The sequence below is a fragment of the Salarias fasciatus genome, chromosome 5 (assembly GCF_902148845.1).
Source record: "Salarias fasciatus chromosome 5, fSalaFa1.1, whole genome shotgun sequence".
In the NCBI taxonomy this organism is placed as follows: Eukaryota; Metazoa; Chordata; class Actinopteri; order Blenniiformes; family Blenniidae; genus Salarias; species Salarias fasciatus.
This window is the reverse complement of record NC_043749.1, coordinates 23,169,060-23,195,080: the sequence shown is the minus strand read 5'-3', so window position 1 is coordinate 23,195,080 and position 26,021 is coordinate 23,169,060. Positions and strand designations below refer to the sequence as shown.

At 40.6% G+C, this 26,021-nt stretch overlaps 2 protein-coding genes across 3 annotated transcripts in view; one reads left to right on the top strand and one right to left on the bottom strand.

Moving 5' to 3' along the window:
* cenpp (centromere protein P) overlaps window positions 1-26,021 on the bottom strand; it is a 92,950-nt gene that overhangs the window by 27,550 nt on the left and 39,379 nt on the right. The window lies entirely within an intron of this gene.
* aspn (asporin (LRR class 1)) lies at window positions 6,013-18,969 on the top strand. The gene is made up of 8 exons (XM_030090956.1): window positions 6,013-6,103; window positions 10,054-10,324; window positions 13,438-13,550; window positions 16,163-16,376; window positions 17,219-17,329; window positions 17,574-17,667; window positions 17,857-17,995; window positions 18,769-18,969. The coding sequence occupies exons 2-8, from the start codon at window positions 10,099-10,101 to the stop codon at window positions 18,967-18,969; spliced, it is 1,098 nt and encodes a 365-aa protein (XP_029946816.1). The 5' UTR covers window positions 6,013-6,103; window positions 10,054-10,098.

The following is a 26,021-nucleotide window of genomic DNA, read 5'->3' as shown; positions in this document are numbered from 1 at the left end:
CTTTATAGCAGTGATGAAGTACAAAACCGTTCATTCTTCTAAAGCGTATAATGACTACATCACGTTGTTTGTTCTGTATTCTACCAGAAGAAGTAAAAAAATAGAACATTAAGGCAAAAACACGACACAGATTTTATTTTGAAGTCACTTATTTTGGAACACGTATCGCGTTTCCTTCTAGCACCCGACTTGCTTCTGTCTGCATTGACGCGCTAGGGCTGCGGCATGCGGAAAAATAGGATCTTTGCGGAAAGAGACCGGAGCTCCGCAGAGGCTCCGGAGCCGGACCGCGGCCGGTGTGCATCACAGCATTGATTTTAATGACTACGGATTAGCTGCGGTGTCCGGACCGGAGCCGTTCCGGAGCCGGACCGCATCAAGTGTGCATCGGGGGTCAGACAAAGGACTGGCCTCTGTTCTGGGCCTGTTAGATACACATGCTGAATTCCATACCGTTAATCAATCTACTTTATTAAATATTATCATACAATGCTATTATAGAGAATGAAACATGAGGATTAAAGCTTCAGCACTAAACTGATTTGAATCATGTTTATCAGACAGGTTCCCTGCCTTTCATGTTAACGACGATGTTAAATACTTCAGCTGAGAATAAAATCAACCATGGAGTTCCACAGGGTTCTGTCTTAGGACCTATACTTTTTTATATCATACATGCTTCCTGTAGGAAATATCAGGAAACGCTACATTAGCTACCATTGCTTCACATGATGATAAACACACCTCTGTATCTAAGAAACCAGATGATGCTGATCACTTTTTCAGAACTGAAGGTTGTCTGAAAGACAAAGGCGTGGATGAGCGGTAATTTTCTGCTCCTGAACTCAAAGGTATTATTTAATCCTCAACAACTATGTTATCCTACTGTCACTTTTGACTCCAACAGTAAACAAGTCTGCAGGACTGCTTTCTATCACCAGCATAATGTCACTAAATTCAGAAACATGTTGACTCAGAATGACAACAACTGGACGAGCTTTCCACCCAATGTTTGCTTGCTTGTTGCTCTGTTTACTTCCTATCTTTTCTTTCTCTTCCTATCCACTAACACCAACCGGAAGAGCAGGAAGTCTCCACCTCTGAATTATGCAGAGGTTTTATTTCCACCAAATTTCTACTAAATCTACTCCCAAAATTGTTTGCAATGTTTATGTGAACTTCACTGAATTTACCAGATCCAAAGCTTCGGTCCAGTGTTTTTGTTTACGAAGCCATGTGTGAGGATGAGGATGGTGAACACTGGTCTGTTGTGCAGTGTCTCATGGTAACACCCTCAGCTGCATCAGCTAACACTGAGCCTCTGGGTCCAACGTTTCCTGGCAGAAAGGCTTTCCTGAGGCACTGAAGCAACAACGTGCCCTGAGGCAACTTTTTGGCACCGTCGCACTTGCAAAGTTGTCCCGCTGACTTCCAGCTTTAGGAAAAAAAAAAAAAAAAAATCCCCAGATGGAGGAAATTCTCCTTAACGCAAGAACATAGGAGTTCCAGGCAGTCTAGAGCCGCGGCAGACGTCTGACGGCTTGGAAAGTATGAAATCCTTCAAGGAAAGAGACATTCTGACCACCTCACCGTCAGGAACGCTGACCATCTTCCATCAGGAAATAATCTCTAACATTTAATTGGCAGTTTGAATACAGCAATTCCAACAGTTACACCATCCCTTTTTTCGTTGTTTCTTTCTCCCTCTCTCTCTCTCTCAGGACCACAAGCCAATTTCCTACTTTGTACTGTTGAAGCTACTGAATTAGACGCCTCTCTTGGTGGACCAGCCAGCTGAGAGGCATGAAGTATTCATGACAAGAACTTTCAGCACAGAAACGGACAGCACAGCTGACGCCGGTTCTGAAAACAAAATTTCAAAGTTTGCTTTTGTCTGTGGACAGACAAAGGGACAGAGAGGACCACCAGCTACACTCCTGTTTAGATAAACACAGTGTAATAAAATATTTTGTGAGACCACTGGTTTTTGTGGGGAATACAAACAAAGCATGTGTGCCGTCACACTGCACAGGGATGAAAACTCACGGCCAGGTTCACATCAGGCTCGAATCAGAGCTTCAAAATTATATTCCTGAATTGAAATACTCAGAAATTTCATCTCTAGGATGTTTCTGGAGGCTCTTCTTAGACGTACTATTCATATTCAAGACAGTTCCAGAGAAGGATTATACATAATGCTTAGATATTTGTTGGAAAGTTTGATAGAAAACCGTAACTTCCTCTGATTTTTGGGAATATTCCAGTCACCACTGAGTTGCAGAAGTTTCAGAATAAGGTGAGCTGGCGGACGAAGAGTTAAACTGAAAATCTGGCTTCTCACCAGGGTATTGTTTCAGCACACAGCTATGAGGCGGTGATTATGAGACGCTGGAAACTGAGTCTGAGGTTTTCTGTTGGAAAACCATAAATGCAGACTTGCTTACATATCAGACAGCAGCAGCTTGCAGAGAATTCGGCAAGACTTTTCAAAGGCACCGTGGCTGTTCTGTTCACTGTCAAACAAGAGAGAAGTCTTTCATTGAATATGCTCTGTTTCCTTGGAAAGAAAACTAAATCAAATACCCAATCCTTAATAATATTAAGATAGTTCATACACAGAACTTATGTTGTGACCCTTATTTGAGGATGTTTGGGGGACAGTGGAATTAAAAATAACAAGGATTTTTGACACCAACTAAAAAAAGAAATCACAGAGGGAAAAAAAAAAAAATCAGTCAAAGTTGAAATTACAAATTCACAAACTAGACATTTCATAAAATGTAAAATTACAGACAACAGGGTCTTCTTGGTCGAAACAACAAAGAAATCCTCACTACTCTACGTGAAAGTATAGGGAGACAGTTAGTTCATCCTGAACCACCGTCAAACAAAAGAGTGAAAAATGGGACAAAACAAAACGACAGAGCAGCACGGCCATCTTTTTTAACCAAACTATGAATCTGACCATTTATACCAGAACAAAGAAATATATATATAAAAAAAAACAAAAAAAAAAAACCTGACTTCTCTCAAGATTACAGAGCAAACGCAACGGCCTCAGTGGCCGCAGAGTCAGCGAAAAGGAGCTTTGGACCAGGCTTATCATTCAGGAGTGATTGTGGCTTTGTGCACCACAGACACAGACACACACACACACAAACTGAGCACTGAGAGCCACCACTCACTTAACAAGCACGTTTTAAGGCTATGGGAGCACTCAAAGAAACGGGTCCAAAGAAAAGAACATCCAAGCTCCACAGACAAACACAAGTCTGGAGGAGTCACACCTCATAGCACATCTCAGAATCGGGAGCTGTGCACCAACAGATGGCAACAATGCTACAAATCCAAAACAAAAACACAAAGGTGTCGTTCAACAGTCAAAACAGAGCTTAAAAAATTCAATAAAACCTTTTCTCTCTTACCTACTCTGAAATATGTCTCCATTAATTGTCATTAACTTAAAGTCTCTTGTTCTTTGTTTGCTGTTTTCTTTTTTCACTGTACCGTCTTCTAGCCGTAACCTCTTTTTCTTCTTTTCTTTCCGTTCGGTCCTTTGAGACGACGATGCTGCAGTTGATGCAAAATGAATGAATCTGAACAGAAAGTTTTGTTTTCATCAGTCAACCACGTTTAATTTGGCCACATTAACTTAACTTGGAACTTCTGCCTGTTTCAGAGCGATGCGTTTTAAACTGCCGTTTCTTGACCTTTAATCAGCAAAGCGCCGTTTGATTTAACCATTAATAACCTCACTCTGAATGAAGCTTTTTAAAGGGCGTCCAGACCACAATGAGATTAACGTAAATTAGCGTGCCTAACTGTGTGTAAGTTTGAGAAGTGACGGCACTACGGCTCTCAGTTCCAGAGGCGTGCGTTGACAGCACATCTTCATCCCCCAGCATCAGTCTGAAGACTTTGAGGATGAAGTTTCATTTGAAATATTATATCATTTTGTTTTCCCCAGGAAGAAAAAAACACAAAACAGAATGAAGTCTTTCTGAATATTGCTTCAAAGAGCTCTGTATGGTGAAGATTAAAGTGCTCAGCCGGCTCTGCGTTAATTAGATGATCATTCAACCAGATGAGTGATGACTTGGAAAATATGAATTTCCCACTGAGAAGATGCACAGAAACCAAAACACAGACCCCATCCCTCTCCGGTCCAAACCAGGGCATACTTGGATGGCCCGCCTCTGCCATAAGGTTTGCCGTTCCAGCTCAGCTCAGCAGAAAATGCCAGTACTGAATGGAAAAAGGAATTGTATAACACTCCAACCCCTGAGGGAGCGAGCTCCTGTTAGCTTTTCCATTCTTGGGAGGTATTTCTCATTTCTGCCCCAAGTATAAAGTTGAAGGATTTCCTGTTGTGCCTTGTAAAAACACACGATGCAGAGCAAAACACACACTAGATGTGAATCATAATGTGTCTTACTCCTCTGTTTACACTTTCTGAATCCACAAGGAAGACAGTGAGACTGGTGTTACTGGATCTCACTGTGCACTGCCATGTGCAGTCGTATGTCGGTGTGAGCGCACGGCTCAAAACTGTCAGCCCGAACTGACATGGGGCTACATGTTAAACCTCTAAACTGAACGAGACATTTTATAAAACAGTTTCTTTGAAGAGGACACACAAGGTCATCAGGTAGGTGTGTGTTATGTAACTGGTCTTTGAGGTTGACTTTATTCAGAAATTGAAGAGGCGTGACAGGAAAAATCTGCGAAACACATCACAGCTTTAAACTTGCTACTGAGATCCTTGCGGATATGAGGTTATCTTAACTTTGAAGAATACCATTTACACATAATAAACTAAAAATATTAAAAGAATCTGAAAGGATCTTTGTGTGGGTTGAAGGTATTTGACGATCTTCATGCTGACGGGCAGCACTGCCCGACTATCTAGAATATTACCAGCAGACACTTCAAAAGCTTTTATTTCTGATAATATTGGGTTGTTTTAGGTCCTACAACTTGTCCAACTTACATATTTGTGAAGGATCTAGCAATGCTAAACAGTGTATTAAGGTTTTGGTCCTATCAGCAACCCTTTGAGGAAAAGCCTTGTAGATTTCAGAAAGACAACATGAGGCCACACACTGAATCCTGCAGAGCCGCACAGCACCGCTTCAGCAGCTTTATGTGATCTTTCACATTTGTTTAAACATATTCACCAATATTCACCTACCAATGACAACACAGCCACTGAAAAAAAAAATGCTTATCGATATTAAGTGGAACCTACAATTTAAAGGATGGAAGATGAATCACTCTCAGCAGGGTCATGTTTGGTTTCTTCACTTCCCAGACTGATGTGATGCTCCATATTGGTAATCAAGGCCTCTCCAAACTTTTTTTGAGAAGTGTTGGGTACTGCTGAATTAAAAATCAACCGTTTTTTTTTCATATAGAATAAGAACTGTCTAACAATTGATATGCAATTGAGACATAATCATCTGAAATGTGGATTTACCGGTATGAGATTTACAAAATCATAGATTTCAATTATGGCTTTTTATTTTTTTGGAACATTTTAAACACCATCTCAAGCTTTTTTGGAAACACTGTCGTGGGCATTCTTTCAAAATATCAGAAACACCTTCAACAAGCCTCCTGTAGTTCTGTTTCCCTGCTGCTGCTCACCTCCACTCTCCTTGCCCGACTGGGTGCTGGCAGGCCTCAGTGAAGCTGTGGAGGAAGGGGAGGTGACAGACCCACCACTGCGTTCTATATAAAGATCTGAGCATGCAGGAGTCTGAAACTAACAGCCCTGGCATCTCTTCAAAGCTCCTGATGAAACGCACATGACTAAAGCCCCTAACAATGCCTTTTCAAACCTACAAGATGTACAGATGGTGCGATCACTGAGAGTGGAGAGCCTCTTCCTGAAACTGAACCTCGCACCCGAACAGCGGAGGTTTTCCATTGGAGGGGGTGTTCTGGGTCTGTTATTTTTTTTTTAACTGAAGAGGGAGGCTGATGCTGTTCTTCATTCACTGGGAATCTATTGACTGAGAGTCCAAGTCTTCCAGCTGGACCCTGCTGCTGCTCTGCTCGCTGCGTGGGGTTTAAACCAGGACACACACACCTGACGGCTGAGGTAGGACACACCCTGCATTTATCAACTCAGAAAAAACTTTTTCTTGAGTTTTTAACTTTGGAAAAGTAACTGTGATATGATTCAGATTTAATGATTGTGTGAATGTAAAGTTGTTGTGTTGTTTTGTTTATTTTTACCTCTACTCCAGCTCAAAGTAATTTGGTGAATACAACACATTCAATAATATGCACAAAGTCGTGATTTTAAATTTGTGGTGCTTTGTTTACTGCCTCACATTTTCACTGCTCTAAACATGCTGTTTGAGTTTGATCCACATGCAGTAATGTTTTTAATATAATGTGAAGAATGAAGGGAAATCTGATGGGATGATAAGGACTGTGATGATGATGCACAGTTCTTTGGCTTTTTATCGAACCCTTGCCTCAGTTATGCGTTACTTGTCCAAAGATTCAGTTTATTGATCTCATCTGGGAAAAAAAAAGTACATTTTCTTAAAGTCAATCATTGCAGACTATAAACACAAACACATGGTGCAAACTGTCAGAACAAAAGTCCCAGAGTGATTCTTGATGAGCAGATGAACAAAAAAAAGGTAAAAAATGTAAGTATTATAATTTGACTAAATATCAAATTATTTCTGAAGATCAGCACACTGAAAATTGCCTTCAAGGTCAAATGAGATAATTTTCATTACTTTCATCAAATAGTCAAACAAGAATTTCATATTTTGTCCTTGACTTTTCCTTTGTTTTCACAGTAGCTTATTTCCTGTGACATTTTGTAAATCACTTACAAAGCACTTTGCAAACTTTTAAACAACAAAACCTGATACTGGACAGTACAATGCAATTACTTTGCCTGTAGTTTGGCGGTTTCATGAGAATCAGCCCTCCTCTTCATTAATGTGTGGCAGTTTTCCTTTTGGCTTATTGACAAGGAAACACAACAACAACAGAAACAAACAGGCATTGAAGCCGTAAAACACACAAAGAGCGAATTTCTCTTTATGCTGAGTGAATGTGGAGTAAAAAAAAAAAAAAATCTTTGTGGGTGCAGAGGAAGGGTCTGTGCTGAGCGGTATTTGCTGCCGCAGCAGGATGCTCGACCACCATCAAATGCTTGTGGGTGAACTGTCACGTTGGCCTGAAGGGCTCAGCTTCCATTACAGATCAGCAGCAGCACGCAAGCAGACGGTCGCAGCCACTCGGCTGGTTCCATGAATGCGTAATAGAGGAACGTGTATAAATCATTCAGTGAATCACCACATCTGGCCAATAGGTGAGGGCTGGGCAAACATTTATGTTGGCTCCAAGAACTCATTTCCAATCAAGGTTTTCAGACCTTCATGGAAACACAGATAGAAAAAAAAACAAAAACCAGGAGCACTTACTGAAAGTGATCCCATCAGGGACTCTGTATGCCCTCTCGACACATACCGTCTTCTCCATGTAATCAGACAGCAGGAATGAGGCTGAACTCCTGTATTGAAAAGTGTTTGGAAGGTGAAATGAGCACTGTTGTGCTCGATGATTTTATTAGCTCAACCAACCAGAGCAGCGGCTGCTGTGAAGTCAATTTCACTTCATATGAAAGCCAGCTGCTGGAATAATTACCACAGAAACTGGTAACTAACTGCTGCACTAGTTATTTCAGATCACTGCAAATAAAAAGGAACTCATTACTTGTCCAGAGGGATCCTTGTGATAATTTTAAGGGCCTCCGTCATTAATGTGCACAAGGCTGTATAATTGTTGAGTTGCTGTCACTCATTAGTTGATGACTGATTCGCCTATTAACAATGGCGAGTGCACGGACATTTATATGGACAGATGATGAAGTTGGATTGCTATTGCGGGTGACTCTCAACTCTTAAACTAACAAGTCCCAGAAGAACATGTACCGGGAGTCATGCCACCTGGAGGCCGCCATTGTTGTGCAGAAGAACTATTTACTACAGGCATAGTGTGCATGTGCAGTGGCACTGTTCCAGAAGAGTTGCATTTTCTCCCGTTTCTATTTCCACTGAGATGGAGTTCTTTCAAAAAGTTCCACATGGGAAACATTTTCAAAAAGTTGCATTTTCAGTGGTTCTGAGAATCACTGTCGTGTAAACAGACAAAAGTAACGCGATGGAATTTTTTCGTTTCCACCTGAAAACATGTTGTAAACAAGGCCTTACATTGTTCTTGCACTGCTGAGATAGAAATAAAATAATAATATAAAATCAATCCATCTTAAACGTTTCTGTCAGGGGTTTGAGTTAATCTAGGAACAAACAGAAACTCTACCTCAGAGAAGACTGTAGTGACATAGTAAGAGTTTTTCAAATAATGTCAATGCAAAAAATTAACAATTGGCCGAGTGAACATTAGACAGCAGCTTTATAACAGAGGTACCAAGCTCACCGAGACTTTAGTAATCAATCGTTTTACTGTTTCCATAACAGAACTCTGTCTGTAACCTGTTACTGCCAAAAACAGAACCGTGACAGTCAGATCACATAAAGTAATACGATACTGACAACACTCCTAACCTCATGTAACCACAGCGCGCAACAAGCTGGGACAGTGTTGGTTGATGTAAAAACGATATCGCTGAAACAGAGCTGTCTAAAACTGTGTGGAGAGAGAAAACTGGTACTGAGCTGTATAGGACTGATCGGCATCGATGAGACAATGATGGAAATATTTTTGATAAACAGGTTTATGAAGGTGAAAAATATTTAGACTTGCCCACATTGGCCAAGTGAAGCTCATATGAATCACAAGCTTGAAATTCAGTGATAATCATAATATTAACACAGAGCTCCACTGAATTACAGCTACATGCCAATAATCATCAAAAGTATTAACACAGTGAAAGCATCAGAAAGATTTTCTTGATGAGCATCAGTGCGTGGTTTTTTTTTTTCCTTCCTATAATGGGATGAGATAAAAGTTTCTGTTTTGTGACACCCTGAAAGAGGTCCAGCCCTGAGGTCAGGCAACACTGCCTTAAAACATAGCAGATGTTCATGTAAAGCGGCGTTTAAAGGCACTGTGGGTTTGTGTTTTGGACAATGGGAGATTATTACACAATAAAGTGAGATTCACATGCCCAGTCTGGTTCCTAGAAACTGAGACTGGCCCATGTGCCAAGTCTGGCTGGGGCCAGGTTTTCATTTAAGCAGCGTATCATTACCATTACAGTGAGAATACCAGTGGAATTACTCATACATGAGGGAGAAAATGAGCTGAGTGGTGTGTTCTGGATTTCTGTTAATTCTGGGGGGAAAAGTTCCAAAAAGAAAAATTACCACTGCTTGGAGAGATTATTTCCTCAGCCTAATTGTGTGTGTGCGTAACGCTGCATCCATTCCTAAATGTTAAGTATTTGACCTTCAGTTCAGGACACCTGGCGATTTCATGTGTTTGGCTGAGGACCATTTGTTATCCATCAGCTGTGGGACAGTAATTATATAAAGCTAACAAACACTAACTGATATCTACAATTTGATGATTCAAATGTTTAATTGAAAACAGAACTTGTGATTTTATTGTTGATTTCCTCCTGAGTTCATCACTAAGAAGTCAGGATAATCGCACAATATGAAACAATGCCTTACTTACATTCATAAATAAAGGCGTAAAGGAAGAAAACTGAAGTTATTTCAATAATTTCCAACTGTAAGTAACAGTAATATAAATCAATTTAGAAATTAATAAATTTACCTGTTTCAAGAATCACCAATATTCAGATTATAGAGCATCTTCCTGTAACCAACTGCTATTGTCTCAGTGACAAGGGATATCTTATTACATTTACGGATGCAAACAAATACATTTAGGGAATCTGACTACTGTTTAAAAAATCTTAATAGATTTCCACTGTTTGTTTTAATGTGTATGTTAAAAAAAAAAAAAAAAGAAAAAAGAAAATAAAGCATTACACATCTCATCTTAGCATCAGAATACGATCCTGTCTGGTGACGTATCTGTCTTTTCCCACAGTTCCCCTGGGCTGCTCTTTATCGACTCAGCGTTGTAGGAAAAACCATGAGAGCCTTCCTCCTGCTTTGCCTACTGGCGCTAGGCAACGCCAAACCCTACCAGCCAATCAACGTCATGGACTTCATGAAAAGCTATGACATCATGATGGCGGATTCAGATGATGACGACGACGATGATGATGATGATGACGATGACGACTATGATGATGACGACGAGAACTGCCCAACTAATTGCCATTGCTCGCCTGGAGTCGTGCAATGCTCCGATCAAGGTGAGACCTCCTCTGCACTCACGTTACACTCAGAGATGAAGAACTGCAGGGTACCGTCCGATAGACAGATCGAAATAAACATTATATGAACAGGGTGGTGGCGGCTCAGCTGGTAGATATAGACAAAGTTTGAATGTTTAATGATGCTGATCCCCTGGTGGCATCAAATAGTGGTTTAGGCAATTTGAAGTGTTTTCATGAATGCGGTTGTGTATGGGTTTATCAGTGGTTCTAAGTTTGAGGTGGACTGGAGGCCAGGACAGGCTTTTTACAAGCAGGGTACATTTCCGTTAAATCAGGTTATGTTTATGCGACATTTCAAGTGAAAACTCTACGTTTTTGAGTTTTTGTTTCAGAAAGATTTTGCTTACACGTGGCAATGTTTTAAAAATGATGTCCGTTCACATAGGAATGTGAACATATGAACAGGAATGCAGTTTTCCTGTAGATCCACTAGTAGGTGCCGTTTTGATGTGATAACCTGTTTGTGCACGAAGAACAGTACACTGTCATCCGTTGTTGTTTGGAGTTAACAGCACACACCACATTCATCGTTATGAAGAAATCCCACTCGTGCATCAACAGTAAAATGTGCATGTGCGGCATCTGCGTTTAACCAAACTAGTGTTTCCTTGTCACTTCTCACAAAGTTCAGTTTTCAGAGTCTTTGAGCACCATTGTTTAAAAGGACCCTCGACACGCAACAAAGGCTTTTCGTTTTTGCTTGTACGTTGTCGTGCAAACGGGCCTCGGAGTAGTTCCTTTATAGAAGTATGAGTTCTGTAGTCTGAAACTTTGTACTCACCAAAACAAATAGCATGAGTCTGTTTAAAAAGCTATTTTAAGTTTGCTTCAAAACAGGCTCAAGTACCATTCAAACTGGGGCCTGTAAGCCCGGTCTAGGAGAGCCCCAGTCCTACCCTGCTGTGGAACACCGGACTGCAATGCCCGGCTCAAAGCCACTGCATGAAAGAATCTCAAATTAATCACAACAGGAAAAACGTTCAGCTTCCAACAGATTCACATTGTACTGCACAGCTGTGAAATTCCTGCTTTTTTCACACCTTTATATGTTTGACACGCTGTTTATGAGTTTACAGCTGGTAAAAATACTACCATAATAATCCATCCTGATTTCTGCAGCACTTAACACTGCTGTGAATATGTCGAAGAATACAGCGTCCGTCACAACAGCTGGCCAACATGTGTGTTTATTGTACCATTTGATTTGATGTGAGAAATGTGAACATGAATGTGAAGTAAACTAAACTTTGTTATTAACCACAAAATCACGCAGGCAAAAGTTTGAACATATAAAAACAACAAACAACACACTCAGAGGAGTATAATCTAAAAGACATCTGGCTCACAAGAAAACACAGTCTCAGGTAGGACAGTTGGAACAAAGCTGGTTTGTTTTTACACAGGATATTAGTCTGAAAAAGATAAAGTATTGGTCCAACCGAATGACTATAAACAACCTGTTGGAAACAGTGACCAGGATTGGCTGCAAACCACGGAAATGATCACATACCTGATAATGAGACAGCGAGGCTGTTTCATGTGAGCAACCTTCAGACCTGCATTGAGGAAAGCATCGGTTGTATACATTGCAGAGAAACAGACACAGCCAATCTTGCATGACACTGTGCAGACTAAGCTCCTCATTGCCAGCATTACTTTCTTCAAGGATTTACAGCCCAAGCTTGATTGAGATCACTTTGAAGGCAAACATATTGATCTCCTCACTGCCTGTACAATGGGATTCTTTGGGTTGAATAGAGGCATATCCATGTGGTGACAGTTTTATTGGAAAGTGGAAAAGTCTGGTCAATGCTCAGATTGCCGGAAAACTCCTCTTAAAACATTTCAGACTCGGACTTTGTGTCTGGACAATTATGTCTGACAGAAAATCAAATGCAAAGATAACCAAGAGGAGTGAGATTTAGAGAGAGAAAGAAAAAAGTAAAACCATTTTTCACTAGACTGTATCACAACGCGGGTTGTATGACATCAATAATGATATCATATAATATTAATATAGAGATACAGATGAGATTTACCATGAATATAAACACTTTTGTAGATGATCCAGTTGTTGTTGTGCCTTGAGATCGATTCCTCCAAATAACAGTGCTCTTCCTCTGTCAGTTGATAAAGTTGACGTTTGATTAAATTTTTCTTCTCTCTTTGAAATACTGTCATTTTGAATTAATAGAGCACGGAAACATAATTTGTCTCCATTCAGTCAGGGTTTTGCAATATGTATAGAGCACTTTGAGATTGCAATATGTTGTGTGGTACTCTCATCTTATGCAGAAATACAAAAAGAAACAGGCAGCTAGACCAGGTACGGGTCAGACAGAGGCAAAAATCCATGAAAACAAAGTAGAAAAACCACGAGATTCAAAATATACACGAGAGCAAAGAGTGCTGGAGGCGAAGCACGGACGAGGAATACAAAGACACTCTGAACGGCTGACTGGAGGCTGGCATGCCCTGACAAACACACTCAGGAACAGGTAATGTCAACCAGGCCAGAACAGAAAGCGAATAGATGGAAAGAAGCATGAGAACAAACAGTCTCTTGCCAAAGACAGGAAGCAGCACAAAAAGAAGATGAAGAGGACAAAATGAAAGTATACAACAAAAACAGCTCTATATAAGATGTGACATGAGACAGCCATGCACTTCTGAACAAATCAAAACAGACTTTGATGCATTGCTTCTTTCAAAACATTCAATCTTCTGTCCGTGGCGTGAAACCATGAAAAGGGAGTGAAAACATCCTGAATGTCACCATATCCAGCCACACCCCATATTCTGTTCTGGATCATTTCCAAGAAACGTTAACTTCTTGTTTTGCTGATTCAAACTTGCAGTTTGAGAATTCTCAGGGTGAAATAACAGTCAGTGTTCTGACTTCAGTGTCATGAAACAGAGGCTTTACCACCAAGCTCTTATCAGCTGTTGAGCACAGGAAGCAGTTATGAGGGGAGATGTGGTTCCAAGGCCTTTTTGTGGAGTACATCTCCATCTGTATGTGTGTACATTAAACAAAACTCACAAGCCTTAATCAGAGATTTGACTGTTTTGTTTTTTCCCCCAAACAGGTCTGATAGCCGTACCAGAGAAGATTCCTGAAGAGACCGTGATGATTGATCTCCAAAACAACGACATCACTGATATCAAGGAGGACGACTTCAAAGGCCTCAGCAAGCTTTATGTAAGATCCGCCTGAACACTGGGTATAACATGCAGGAAGCAATTAGCTCTACAAAGGACAAATTTATGAAGCTCCCAAATAAAGCATGAACCCAAAATGTCAAAACCAACAACAAAGAGTTTAGTTAGAAAAGACACTAAAAAAGATCAGACAGAAGATGAAAAATCACAGTGATGTACACAAAATAAAGTCATAATCCCAGCATGTGAAAAGGATGGTTTTAAGACAAAACACACTTTGGTTTGTTTGACCGTCTATGAAAATAGAATTGAAGTACTGGGCAACAGAGAAGCTGGTTTCACTTCTGCAACTGATCAACTTTCACATTCAAAGAAATCTGTATGCATGATATTCTCAGAGAGAATTTCCTTACGAACAAAATATTACTGAGATGAACCCAGAGTCTGGGCTCAGTGAAACTAACAATCTAACTTCACTGAAGTCATTTAAGTAAAACCGTTCGAATGACCCAGGCTTCACCGCGAGATTTAACACTCCCCAGACAGATGAGCAAAGAGCTTTGAAATGAATCTCTAAAGGCCTGAGACAAAACAGCAGAATCAGCTGAATCAGGTCAGTGGGATAAATAGTCTGGAAACAATTCATTTTCTCCCAAACGGTAGAGTCGGATGACGTCTCAAGAGAAATATTAAACTTTTATACTGATGACGCATGAGAACATCAAAAACCACAAACCATCAAAGTTATAACTTCTGCCATAAAACAGTGTGGCTGATTCTTTTTTGATTTTTGGAAAGAGAAGCGAGTCTATCGGTTGAGTGAGGAAGAAAATGAGCCGAGTGATTCCGACTGTGGAGATGGACACTCACAGAGTCACAAGACATCTGACTCCGGTAGACGATGCTGTTCAACTGAGTATTAACAGTATCATCTGTAAGGCCACTGCAGAGTGTGAGCACTGAAAAGACACCGCGAGTCTATTTCTACTCAGCCGCAGAACAATAGGAATGGCTGACACCTCATCACATCAAACAAGTCAAGATGTCGCTCCACATGGAGCGTGGCGGCGGCCAGAAGGAGCTCTGCTTCCATGTTTGTTCTGCCACTAAACGCAGCCTGGTTTAGCTTCTAAACTCTCTTGTTTAGAGTATTGGGGGGGGAATTCTTGTTTGGATGACATTTCTATTGATGATCGAACTGCACAATTACACAAATGTATTTTCTGATTAGATAAATAGTAAACCACAGACTGGCATTGGCTGATCTGAAATAGATCCACGCATGACTGTATTGATGACCTCTGATTATCAGCACGCATTCCCTCCTCGGATTGATTATTTGATGCATCTGCATGTTTTCCAGCTGCAGTTTACACTATCATGACGGGAAGTAGTAGTTCCTGTTGGAGAAAATGTCCTGCAGACATCATAAGGCCATCCAACGATGACGAAAATACTTCGTTAACCTAAAATTTGAACACAGGGTATAAATATCACTCTGAAAACAGCCACATTTGGTATTAAAAGTTCCAATGTGATGCATATTACTAGTTTATGGTGTCACAGTGCTTGAAAATAAACACTGACCTGTAACTCCTCAATCCATCAAACTACCCCAATCTTATCTAAACAGATCTTTAAGGTGATAGAAAAGTTACTATTGCCTCCGAAAGGTGCAATAAAAATCACAAAATGGTTGTTTTTGCAGCTCTCACACTAACCACACGCTCAGCAGCCATTTCATTAGGTACACAAACCGACATTTCAGCCAGTGCAATTTCCCTGTCGTGTTTTCTGTCTTTACTTCGTAATAATTTCCAGTTTTGATGAGATGTTTCAACAGGTCTGTCTGATATGCTACGTTAGGCTTTAGACTTTTTCAAATTTTAGAAGTGTCGTGTGATTTGCATTGTGTACCAACAGCAGTGGCCAGTGGGTGAAAGATACTTGTCTTCCACAAGACCTTTCCTTCAAAAATAAACTTTTATGTTGTGTGAATGAGCTGAGTCTGATGAAACACTAAGTCCCTGAGGTAACGGGACTTAACCCTACGCCTGCTTGCCCGGAGCGGTGACCCCAGCCAGAAGTAACACTCCATCTCACACAAATGGGGGGGGGGAAGCAGAACTCCATGCAGTAGAAAACAGAATTATTTGCTCCAAAGCTTTAGAATTAGTCACATTTAGCCTCCAGATAGCAGCGAACGGCCACAGCATCTTGTAGCTCTTATGCTCGTGAGATGAGAGGAAAAGGAAACTGCTGGTTGAAATCAGTCCAAACACCGTCTGCATGCTTTACAGTACAGCAAACAGGCTTTGAAACACTCCCAGCTGAGAAGCAGGTTTGTTTTTTGATCTCGCTGCTGTTTCTCAGCTGGAAAGTGACCACAATGACCAGTACAGAAAACTTGGTGCTGTCAAAACAAATGATGAGAAGAATGTGTTGTGATGAAACAACAGTTTGCTTTCAAGTGACGGGAACCTGATAGAATCAAGGGATGGTGAAGTTTTTATTTTCAAGAAGTATGCTTTTTTTTCTGTCATTGTTAAAGTACAAACTGAAGTTCTTACGGGCTTTTTAATTCACACATATGCCACCTTATTCATTCCACAGGTGGGCTATGTTAAATCACAATTCTTTCTCCCACCACAGGGGCTGTTTCTGATCAACAACAAAATCTCCAAGATTCACCCAAAAGCCTTCAGAAATATGAACAACCTCAGGCTGCTGTATCTTTCCTACAACCTGCTGACGGAGATCCCAGCAAATCTTCCTCCCAACGTCATCGAGCTCCGCTTTCACGAAAACAACATCGGCAGAATCCAGAAGGATGCATTTAAAGGCCTGAGGAAACTGCATGTGCTGGGTAAAGCCCGCTTCTGTTCCTCCATATCCGATATCCAACGGTTGCTTTCAAAGGCGGGGGGAAGTAACGGTTTGTCGAAGAAATACTTCCAGTGTTTCCTCCAACTCAGACACAGCAGGAGTAAATTACACTGCTTCGCTGATATTCCAACTGAATGTGCTTTATGCATTAGGCTTGAGTTTCAAACTGTCAAACTGAGATACACAGACCCAAGAAAGTACAGAGACAGCAGTGTCTTACAAAAAACAGTCCAAAAGGTGTTTATTCGTAAAAGTACTTCATAAGATTCCAGGGTTGATTTTAGTTTTTATAAGGTTTGACAAATATATACAGTGATGATGATGATGATGATGATAATGATGAGGAAGATAACAGAACAAATGCACTGTTAACATTAAAATCATTTGGCCAATGTTTGAAAATCGAGCAATCATTACGAACAGTTCACAGTTTTTAAAATGGTCTTCGAGTCTTCAGATGTGCAAAAGTCTACTAGAGAGACGCAGCAGATCACGTCAGAATCAAACATGCGCTGCTGTAGATGTTGTAGAGTATTTTTCAAAAATGTAACATGCATAAAAATAAACGTACACTGGCACTACTGTTGAAACGGATACTAATATCCACTTTTAGTGGATGAACAGTGTCTCAAGATTTCTAAATGCCTTTTGACTAAAGTCTTTAAATCCTTGAAAGACGTTGTACTGTAAGTAGCATTAGACTGTATCCACAGTCCCCGTGGTAAATCTGCAGTATTAAGCTGTCAGCAGATAGAGGTTTATGTTCTGCAACATAACAAATGCTAAATATCAGAATCTGCTGTTGTGTTTTTATCCAAACAGAGCTGGGAGCCAACCCTCTGGCCAACAGTGGAATTGAGCTTGGAGCTTTCAATGGTTTGTCGACTTTGTACATCGGTATAGCAGAGGCCAAACTGACGGCTGTACCTAAAGGTAAGAACCACTCGGCTCGTGCTGAACTGGGTTTTCACATATGAATGGTTTTCTGTCCTTCTGGTTCTTACAGCCTGAAGTGAAGAGTTAATTTGGACTTAAAACTATAATTGCCTGTCAATATGATGCCTCAATGCAATTGGCAGTTTTTTTCCAAATCATTAAAAGTAATCAACTAAAATAGCTCCATTAGCTCAATGTGCTTGTTACAGTTGTTAAATGCAATATGTGTTTTATCTCCCAGACTTCCCATCATCCATCACAGAGCTGAGTCTGGACTACAACAAGATCTCTAAGGTGGAAATAGAAGACTTCATCAGATATAAAAACCTGCAGAGGTGAGAAAGATAACGCCTAATATATCTACATTGATACGTTTATTGAATAAAAAGGCTTGATTTTATATCACGAATCCACAAATGAGTAAATGGAACTTGCTATTCTAGTGTGTAATTTCATTCCACGCTAGTTGATTAAATGAAAGGATAATTACTGACACTGTCAACTATCTTCCCACATATTTTCAGACTTGGACTCGGGTTTAACCAGATCAGGTCTGTAGAAAACGGCAGCTTCACTAACATCCCGAGCATCCGTGAGATTCACCTGGACAACAACCGCCTGAGGAAGGTCCCGCCGGGCCTCAACTCCCTGCGCTACCTCCAAGTAAGAGCCTGTATCTGTATTATCATGATCTGTATCAGAGAAACACATCCAACACAGTTTACAGCACCAGTGGAAGTGGAGCTTATCCACTGCTTCAGTTCAGGTTATTGGTTTATAGAAAAGAAGAAAAAAAATTATCCTTTTTTTCCCAATTTCTTTTGTGGTTGCCAGTGAAAGGCACAAATTCTGCCAAGAAAGTCTCCTTCTTCATCTTCAACGGCAGCCTGAACTGTTGAAACGAGGAGGAACGTCACTCACCAAGCACTGACAAAAACATTCAAAGAAAATATACAAGAAAATCAGCAAATGTTCAGTGTGGAGGAGGCCTGCATCTCAATAAAATTACTTGGATTTCAGTACCCAGAATCTCCCTTACAACCCAAAATAAAACTGTCTTTAAAATCACTTTCAAATTAATACCTACAGCTATTTGGGAGAGAATCATGAACCAAACGTAGATGTCTAAACTCTGGGAGGAAGGCCGGTGCAGCCAAACAGGCACTGGGAGGACATGACACACAGCATGACAAAGCTGTTTTTTTTTTTTCTTTAAATTAATTCTATGATGTGACACAGCTAACTAAAAACACCACTGAGCTGCCAGCTGTAAATGTGCATGAAAACACCAGTTTATATTCATAAAATTTATGACACTCTGTCCCAATGATCATTTCCATGATGCTGAGTTTCCACGGTTGCTCTATAAACAGCATTACAGCATGATGATCAATCATCATTAGCTGACTTCAAAACACACTTTTCTGTCTGTTTAGGTGGTTTACCTCCACGCCAACAAAATCAGCAGCGTGGGAGTCAACGACTTCTGTCCCGTCACGCCCAGCCTGAAGAAAAACCTGTACACGGGCATCAGCCTGTTTGCCAACCCCGTCAAATACTGGGACATCCAGCCCGCCACCTTCCGCTGTGTGACCGGGCGAAGAGGCGTTCAGCTGGGAAACTTCAGGAAGAAGTAGGGCGACAGCTCAGGAGCAAAGAGAAGCGGCAATAATTCTCAATCAGTACAACACCACCAACCTGTAATCCTGAAGGGACAATTGTTTACGGACAAAAAGCATTTTCATTATATTGATATATATTGTAGTAGATGGTGAATGTTGAAGCAATCTAAATATAAAACTTGTGTCAGGGATGATGAATTGTAAATCATAAGCTACCAGCCAAGGATGTTTCAGCAGCTACAGAGAGTATGCAGGAAGTGTATTTGAGAGCAAGAACACAGCAATTAAGAAAAAAACAGGAATGTTGCCCACATTATTTGAAAGAGGATTTTTTTTTTTTACCTTTTGCCTCAAAAGACCTTCTGTTAACTTTTCCTGGAGTACAGCGCCTCCCTGTGGTCAGCTGATGAAGGGCACTCATTGACATAACATGCGTTACATTCTGAAGTGGTTTTAACAATTTGTTTTGTCCTTTCCTAGCTTTCAAATAAGATTGATGAGAAAAAGGCATGTTTCCATTGTCTTTGTAACTTGTATAAACGTTATACTGATGCTCGTTAAATTTCGAGATGTTGTGATTGTCAGAGAGGAATCACTCGGGCGACTTTTAACAGTGAAACCGCCTTTCTTCCAGCAGAAGTCTGTACAGTCGTTTTTTTTTATGTTGGCGTTATTTAGTGCAATAAGTCACTCTGGAGACCCGAGTCTCTGATGTATTTTATCTCACTGCATGTTTGTTTTGTCTTATTTAGAGACGAAAAGTCTCAAAAGTTTGAAACATACGTTGTCCTGGACTCAAAGGTGTCGTCTGAAAGGCTGGGAATAAGCCGATTAGCAATAAGTTAAATAAAAGAGTTCCATTGTATTGATGACCTATAGCATCCAGAACAATTAATTATAATACAGGAGGTGATTGTAAACCTGCAGCATCTCAGAGCATCTTCTGTTCAACATGCTCCCATTGTTTCCAATGTTTTCTCATCTGAATGGTGCTATATTTATTAAGGATGTCTTTGAATAAACCTGGACCACCTCCACCTCTATGCTGTCATGTGTTTTTAATATCAATGTTAAGATAAGACAACAGCAACACAATAATAGCAGCTTGATGCAGCAGCACCAGAAATACATTTAAAAAGAAAATAAAAGAAAAACTGCTGAAGTGCGTCACATAATTTAGTGCATTAATTAGATTGCATTATGCGCTCACTGTTGCTATCAGATCCTGTTGGGAGTTCATTTCAGGTTGATAGTGCATGATAAGAGAAATATGTTTTTGATCATTCTATATAAACTGAAGGAACAGAGAGGAAATCCTGAGAGCATACACTGTGGAATGCACGGGTGCAGCATGCCAAAAATGGATATATAGATAAACTTGGATACGTCTGTGTACGGATATTGATTGCCAATTGACCAAGGAAAACAAAGTGTAATGATTTTTGCGTCCACTTCTAGTATTAGTGGTCCAGATTAAGCTTAAGGGCATCTCAAATGAAATATCACAGTAGTCCACTTCTTGATTCATTGCTAAAGAAGAAAACAAATTTCTGAAAACAGAAAACAATGAAAACAGTTTAAAGAAAATCTACAAATACTGTATTAGCCCCTAACTTTACCCAAATAATACAATTCAGATGTTACTTTCTCACCTACCACAAGATGTCGCTACACACTCAACATTTAGATATTCAAAGACAGTTGTCTGAGTGTGGACTGGATGATCACTCCAGGAGGAATGGTTTCAAATTTAAATGTGACAAAACTTCACTGAAGCTACCAAGTCTGTCAGTGCTTTGATTGGTATCTTTAATGCCCGTACTTGGAAAACAGTGGAGGGGATGAAAAGTTTAATAAATCTTTAAATCATTCCTCAGGGTAACCTCTACCTCACAAAAACTATTTTCCGTTGTACATTTTTAAGCTTGCTTTATTTAGGTTTTTACAGCGCTGCTCTGGAGACTTGATGCTTCGCACAGCTGCACTGTTAAGTGCATGGAAACTGTAGAAGTCCTCTGCATCATGTTACTGATGTTTTCCTTGAAATCCTGCTGTCTGAATCAATTTGGGCTTAGGATCGCATTAGTAAAAGCAGGCCTGAGCCAAGACTGGGCTGATAAACAAAGTTTAAAATTATGTGGACTATTTGCTTTTCTGGAGAGTGAGATGACAAGATCATCTCTTAGAAAAACAACTGAAGAGAAGAATTTACAAACATTTTGACAACTATATCTAAAGTTTAACGACTTCATTTAAAACCTGTACAATTAAATTATTGTATTGCAATCATGTGTTTTGCCATTGTGTACCTTTTTTTAATTTTAATTTGTGGTGTTGAAAACGTCATCCTAATACTGTAACCAGATAAATTGATCACAATTAGTTATGCCATATAATGAAGATATCCTGGAAACAGGATTTACCCAAACAGCTTCAGATGTTCGAGAGGAACCAGCTGAGGTGGCTCGGGCATCTGTTTAGGATGCCTCCTGGACGTCTCCCTGGGGAGGTGTTCCTGGCATGTCCCACCGGGAGGAGACCCCGGGGAAGACCCAGGACACGCTGGAGAGACTATGTCCCTCAGCTGGCCTAGGAACGCCTTGGGATGCTCTCGGAAGAGCTGGAGGAAGTGTCAGGAGACAGGGAAGTCTGGGCATCCCTGCTTAGACTGCTGCCCCCACGACCCGGTCCGGATAAGCGGTAGAAATGGATGGATGGATCGCGTTTAGTGAAAAGTACTCACCAGTTCATTTGTAATTGGCTTTGCATATTTTGTATACACAGATTTCTTCCTTAAGTCTAAATTCCTGCATCTGAGTCTGGTAGATGAAGTACAAATGAGTGGGAATGTGTGTGCTTGTCTGTCTGTGTGTGTGTATTAACCCTATGATAGGGTTCGGTGTTTTTGTCTCAAAAATTAGTTTTTGTGTTTATAAGGCAACATTTTGAAAACAATATTCGTTTGCACAAAGTTTTAAGTAACACTGAAAATTGTGTAGTTTTCATGTTGGACCACTAGTGGGTGCTGTTGTGTAACATTATGATGAAAAAAACAGACAACAAAATGCTATAAAGTTAACCATGGCAAGCAACAGATAACAAAGCTGGATTGCTCTCATGCTTTAAAGTACAAGTTCAGTTTAAACAGTTTTCACGTTGTTTAAGTAGTCAATTCAAATCGAACATATATCTGCATATATGACAATCTTGACACCGGGCTGTCGTGGAGGAGAGGCGTGAGCCGACCATGATGAAATATTGGTGAAACTAATGAGTTTTTGGACGATTAAAGTCGTTTTAGGAGCGGCGTTACCGATGCCCCGTCTGCTAGACCTATACGTCTGTGCGCACCTCGATTTTGGATCTAAATTTCTCCCGAAGCACTGTTCGGATCAGAAAAGCCTTCTGGGTGAGTATATTGTTGTACTTCATTCTTTTAACAGCGTGAAAACTGTTTAAACCGAACTTATCCTTTAATTCTACCAATTCCCATGAGAATACGGGCTGGGAGTCAAGATACGCTGGAGGCAAACGTTGTGATTGCTCATCTACTCACATGTGCTGAAGAACTGTCACCTAAACAGACACCATGAAAGTTTCCTGTTTTCCCTTGAAACATGTTCACAAGGCCTTACACTGCATTACTGTGAAAATAGTCTCATGCCATGGTTACTAAAAGCCATCCATCTTAAATGTTTCCGTCAGGAGGATTGAGCTAATCTAGGAAATGAGCCCAATACGTTGATCCAGCTTCTACACCCTCTACAGCAGGAGTTCATCCCAGTCATCACTGCATTACACTCCGGGAAGGTCATCTGTTCATCAGACAACCGTACCAAAAAACTACAAGAAGTGACCATTTAACCAAAGAGTTTTATGGGAAGGTTGAAGAACCCAGAGAAAACGTACACAAGCAAGCCCTGAAGGTTCGGTGACTACACTGTCGTTATAAACTAATCACATTCTGTTATGTCTAGATGATTGAGAAACGCATTTTTGAACGTTTGTGGTTGGGCGTCCATAAATATTCTGAAGGAAATATCATTAGACTCATTGTCTGCTGAATTGGCAGCACGGTGGCGCAGCCTTTACCTCCTCTCTCAGCAAAAACCCTGCTGGCCAACAGGGCCTGCACAGAGTTTCCATGTTCTCTGGGTTGCCTGCAAGTTTTTTGTCCCTAACGTGTGGCCTTCCTCTCAAGGTACACAGACATATATGGCATGGTAACTGTAGACTCTTCATCTTTAAAGAAAAAAAAAAAATTTAAACTGTGGTACATGAAGGATTAGTCAGTTTTGGAAAGGATACTGCAGGTACAGAGTTGAGCGGGAATAGTTGCTAATTTTGGTGGGTAGGGATAAAATGAGTACAATAGACTATTTGAAGCTACAGCCCACACATAAGTAGCACAAGCAAGGAAAGTTCATGTAACAATCAGGTCTTGGTGGGGTCTCTGAAGTTAAAGGTATAGAGGGATTATCAGTCTACGTTACTCCCCCGCTCGAACCGCTTCGGCAGCAGAAAAAGAGCAGTAAGAGCAGCGTTCATGTCTTGCTGTACTCTCAGTTACACAAACTGCTCCGATAAAAACAACAAAACATGCAAGTTTTATAGAATACTATCAAATCGCACCCCTTTCAAAGCAAACAAGAGACGTCTTTGGTTTTATACCATCTGAAATTTGTTCAATAAAGTTTTTCTGTAAATTTCTCTTATTCCAGATGTTGAATTTAAGTTTGCAACTGATTAAAGTGTCAATAATGAATTTAAATCAAATTTTTCAGATTTTTCAGCCTCATAAAAATCTTTTCTTGCCACAAAAAAACCCTACACTATCAAAAATACACATTACTGAAGTAATTTGGCTTATGTTTGTGATATCAAGATTTTATTCACACAAAACAAGATTGGCGTTTCCATTCAGTGAGCCATTCTGCGTCCAACTTCACAAACTGCGGACAATAGATTTCCAATGTGAAGCAACAAAATCCTTTTAACCTATACACAGTGATTCAATATTATATTTATCAAGTATGCTAGGTGGATCTAGGTGAAACTATAAACAAAGTGGACCTTGCGATATCGGAGAAAAATACTTAAAAACGAGTCAATAAAACGAAGTGTGGCCGTTTCTTCTCCTCCTACATCCAATAAGTTGCATCCAACACGTATGGCGCATTAAGACGTATCTCGTTCCCCAATGTTATTTTAGCAGCACAACTTATTTGATCACTGGGTGATAAACTGTCGTAGAACACAACAGTTAGTTAGACAACACGCTAGTTAACAATGCGAGATACCCGTGGATAAACAACTTGTCAGTGGGGCGGCTCTTTCTGCAGTCATGTTACGCGCAAATTCACCATGTTGGTAAACAATATACTATACTATACTATACTATACTATACTATACTATACTATACTATACTATACTATACTATACTATACTATACTATGCTCACTGTGGATTGACCAACCAGAGTTATCTGTACCGCTGCAATCCAGCTGCCAGCAGCTTATAAATAAGACCCATTAGCTGGCCTTCATCGCTGGAGAGGTACGGACAGTGGTTGAGGAGAGTCCCGTGGAGGTTGTCATGAAGTTGGCAGTTATTACAGTTCCTACTCTATAGCGGTAGTTGTAAGGTTTTGTTTTTAAAACCTTTAATGGAATATACTTGTGTATGGTAAATGGATTTCTGTTGGAGAAACCCCCGAAGCGCTTTAAACTGTGAATCACATTCACCCCTTCACACACACATTCACACACCAGTGGAGGTGGCAGCCATGCAAGACACTCAGTCCATCCACTGAGAGTAGTTTGGGGTTTAGTGCTGCCATCTGTTTGTTTTTTTTCTTCAACAGGCAAAGGACAAAATATTCCAAAATACACCTAGAATGAGAAGACACAATATTTCCTGTTACTGTTTATGCTACTGTTGATATTATCATGATATTGTTGGAATATATTTTTCCATAGTTAATTAGAAGTGAAAATGTGACATCTTGTAGTACAGAGTGGTCAACTGCAACTCTCAAGAAAAACAGTGAGGGAAAGATGTGATTTCACAAAGTTCCACTTCGATTCATGAGCTCATTAGTTTGTGCCTTTAAGACATAATTAGGACAGGGTGGCAGTTGAAGCTGGAGACTAATTTCTCCATTGCTGCCCTGCTGACAGAATCCCTTTAAGCTGCGAAACACACACACAGACACACACACAGAGACACACACAGAGACACACACAGAGACACACACACACACGAGTGGTAAATGTGATGAAACCGGTGTGAAAACGTGACAAGCTGTGCATGAGTGAATGGCTTCTTTTTTCCCCCCGTGGTCTCTCTGGGAGGCCAAACAGCAGTCAACCTATCCAGACTTCCAGAAACCCAACACCTGTCAGCTGCTTTCGGCATGTCCACCGTTACCGAGAAGTGATAGCTGCAGCTGAAAATCGGTCTGGACAAGAGAATGGCGCAGCGTCGCTCCGCGGAGGGTTTGCTCCCAGACTGTTTTGTCTTTTTAAATGAAGACTATGTGCTGTGGGTGGGGTAGAGGGGAGTTGCCTCTTTCTGTCTCCAGGAAACATATGGAATAGATCTGCCGGTTGGCCAGGCCTCATCCTGCCACGTCTCACAGCCACACACACACACACACACACACACACACACACACACACACACACACACACACACATAAGCACACACACACACACACAAACACACCTAACTTCAGGGTTCTTACCTCTCTTCACCCTCTGCTTTCACTCGTTCTTGCATTTCTCAGTTTTATCCCTTGCCTTTGTCATCTCCTGTGTCATCTTTCAAGTTCTTTGTCCATGCCTTCTGCATCTACGGACTTCCTGTCCTGCACAGATGGAGTATTTAGCTGCAGAGGCCAGAAAAATAAACAGATGAGCGGTGTTGGGATGGTCTGCGCTCGACACACAGCTTATTAGAAATGGCTCAAGTCGGTTGCATCCTACGAAGAAGTCCAGAATCAAGCGTCGGTCAACCTATAGCTGCTCGATTCAAACTGAGAACGCAGCAACTGGAGATAAGTGCA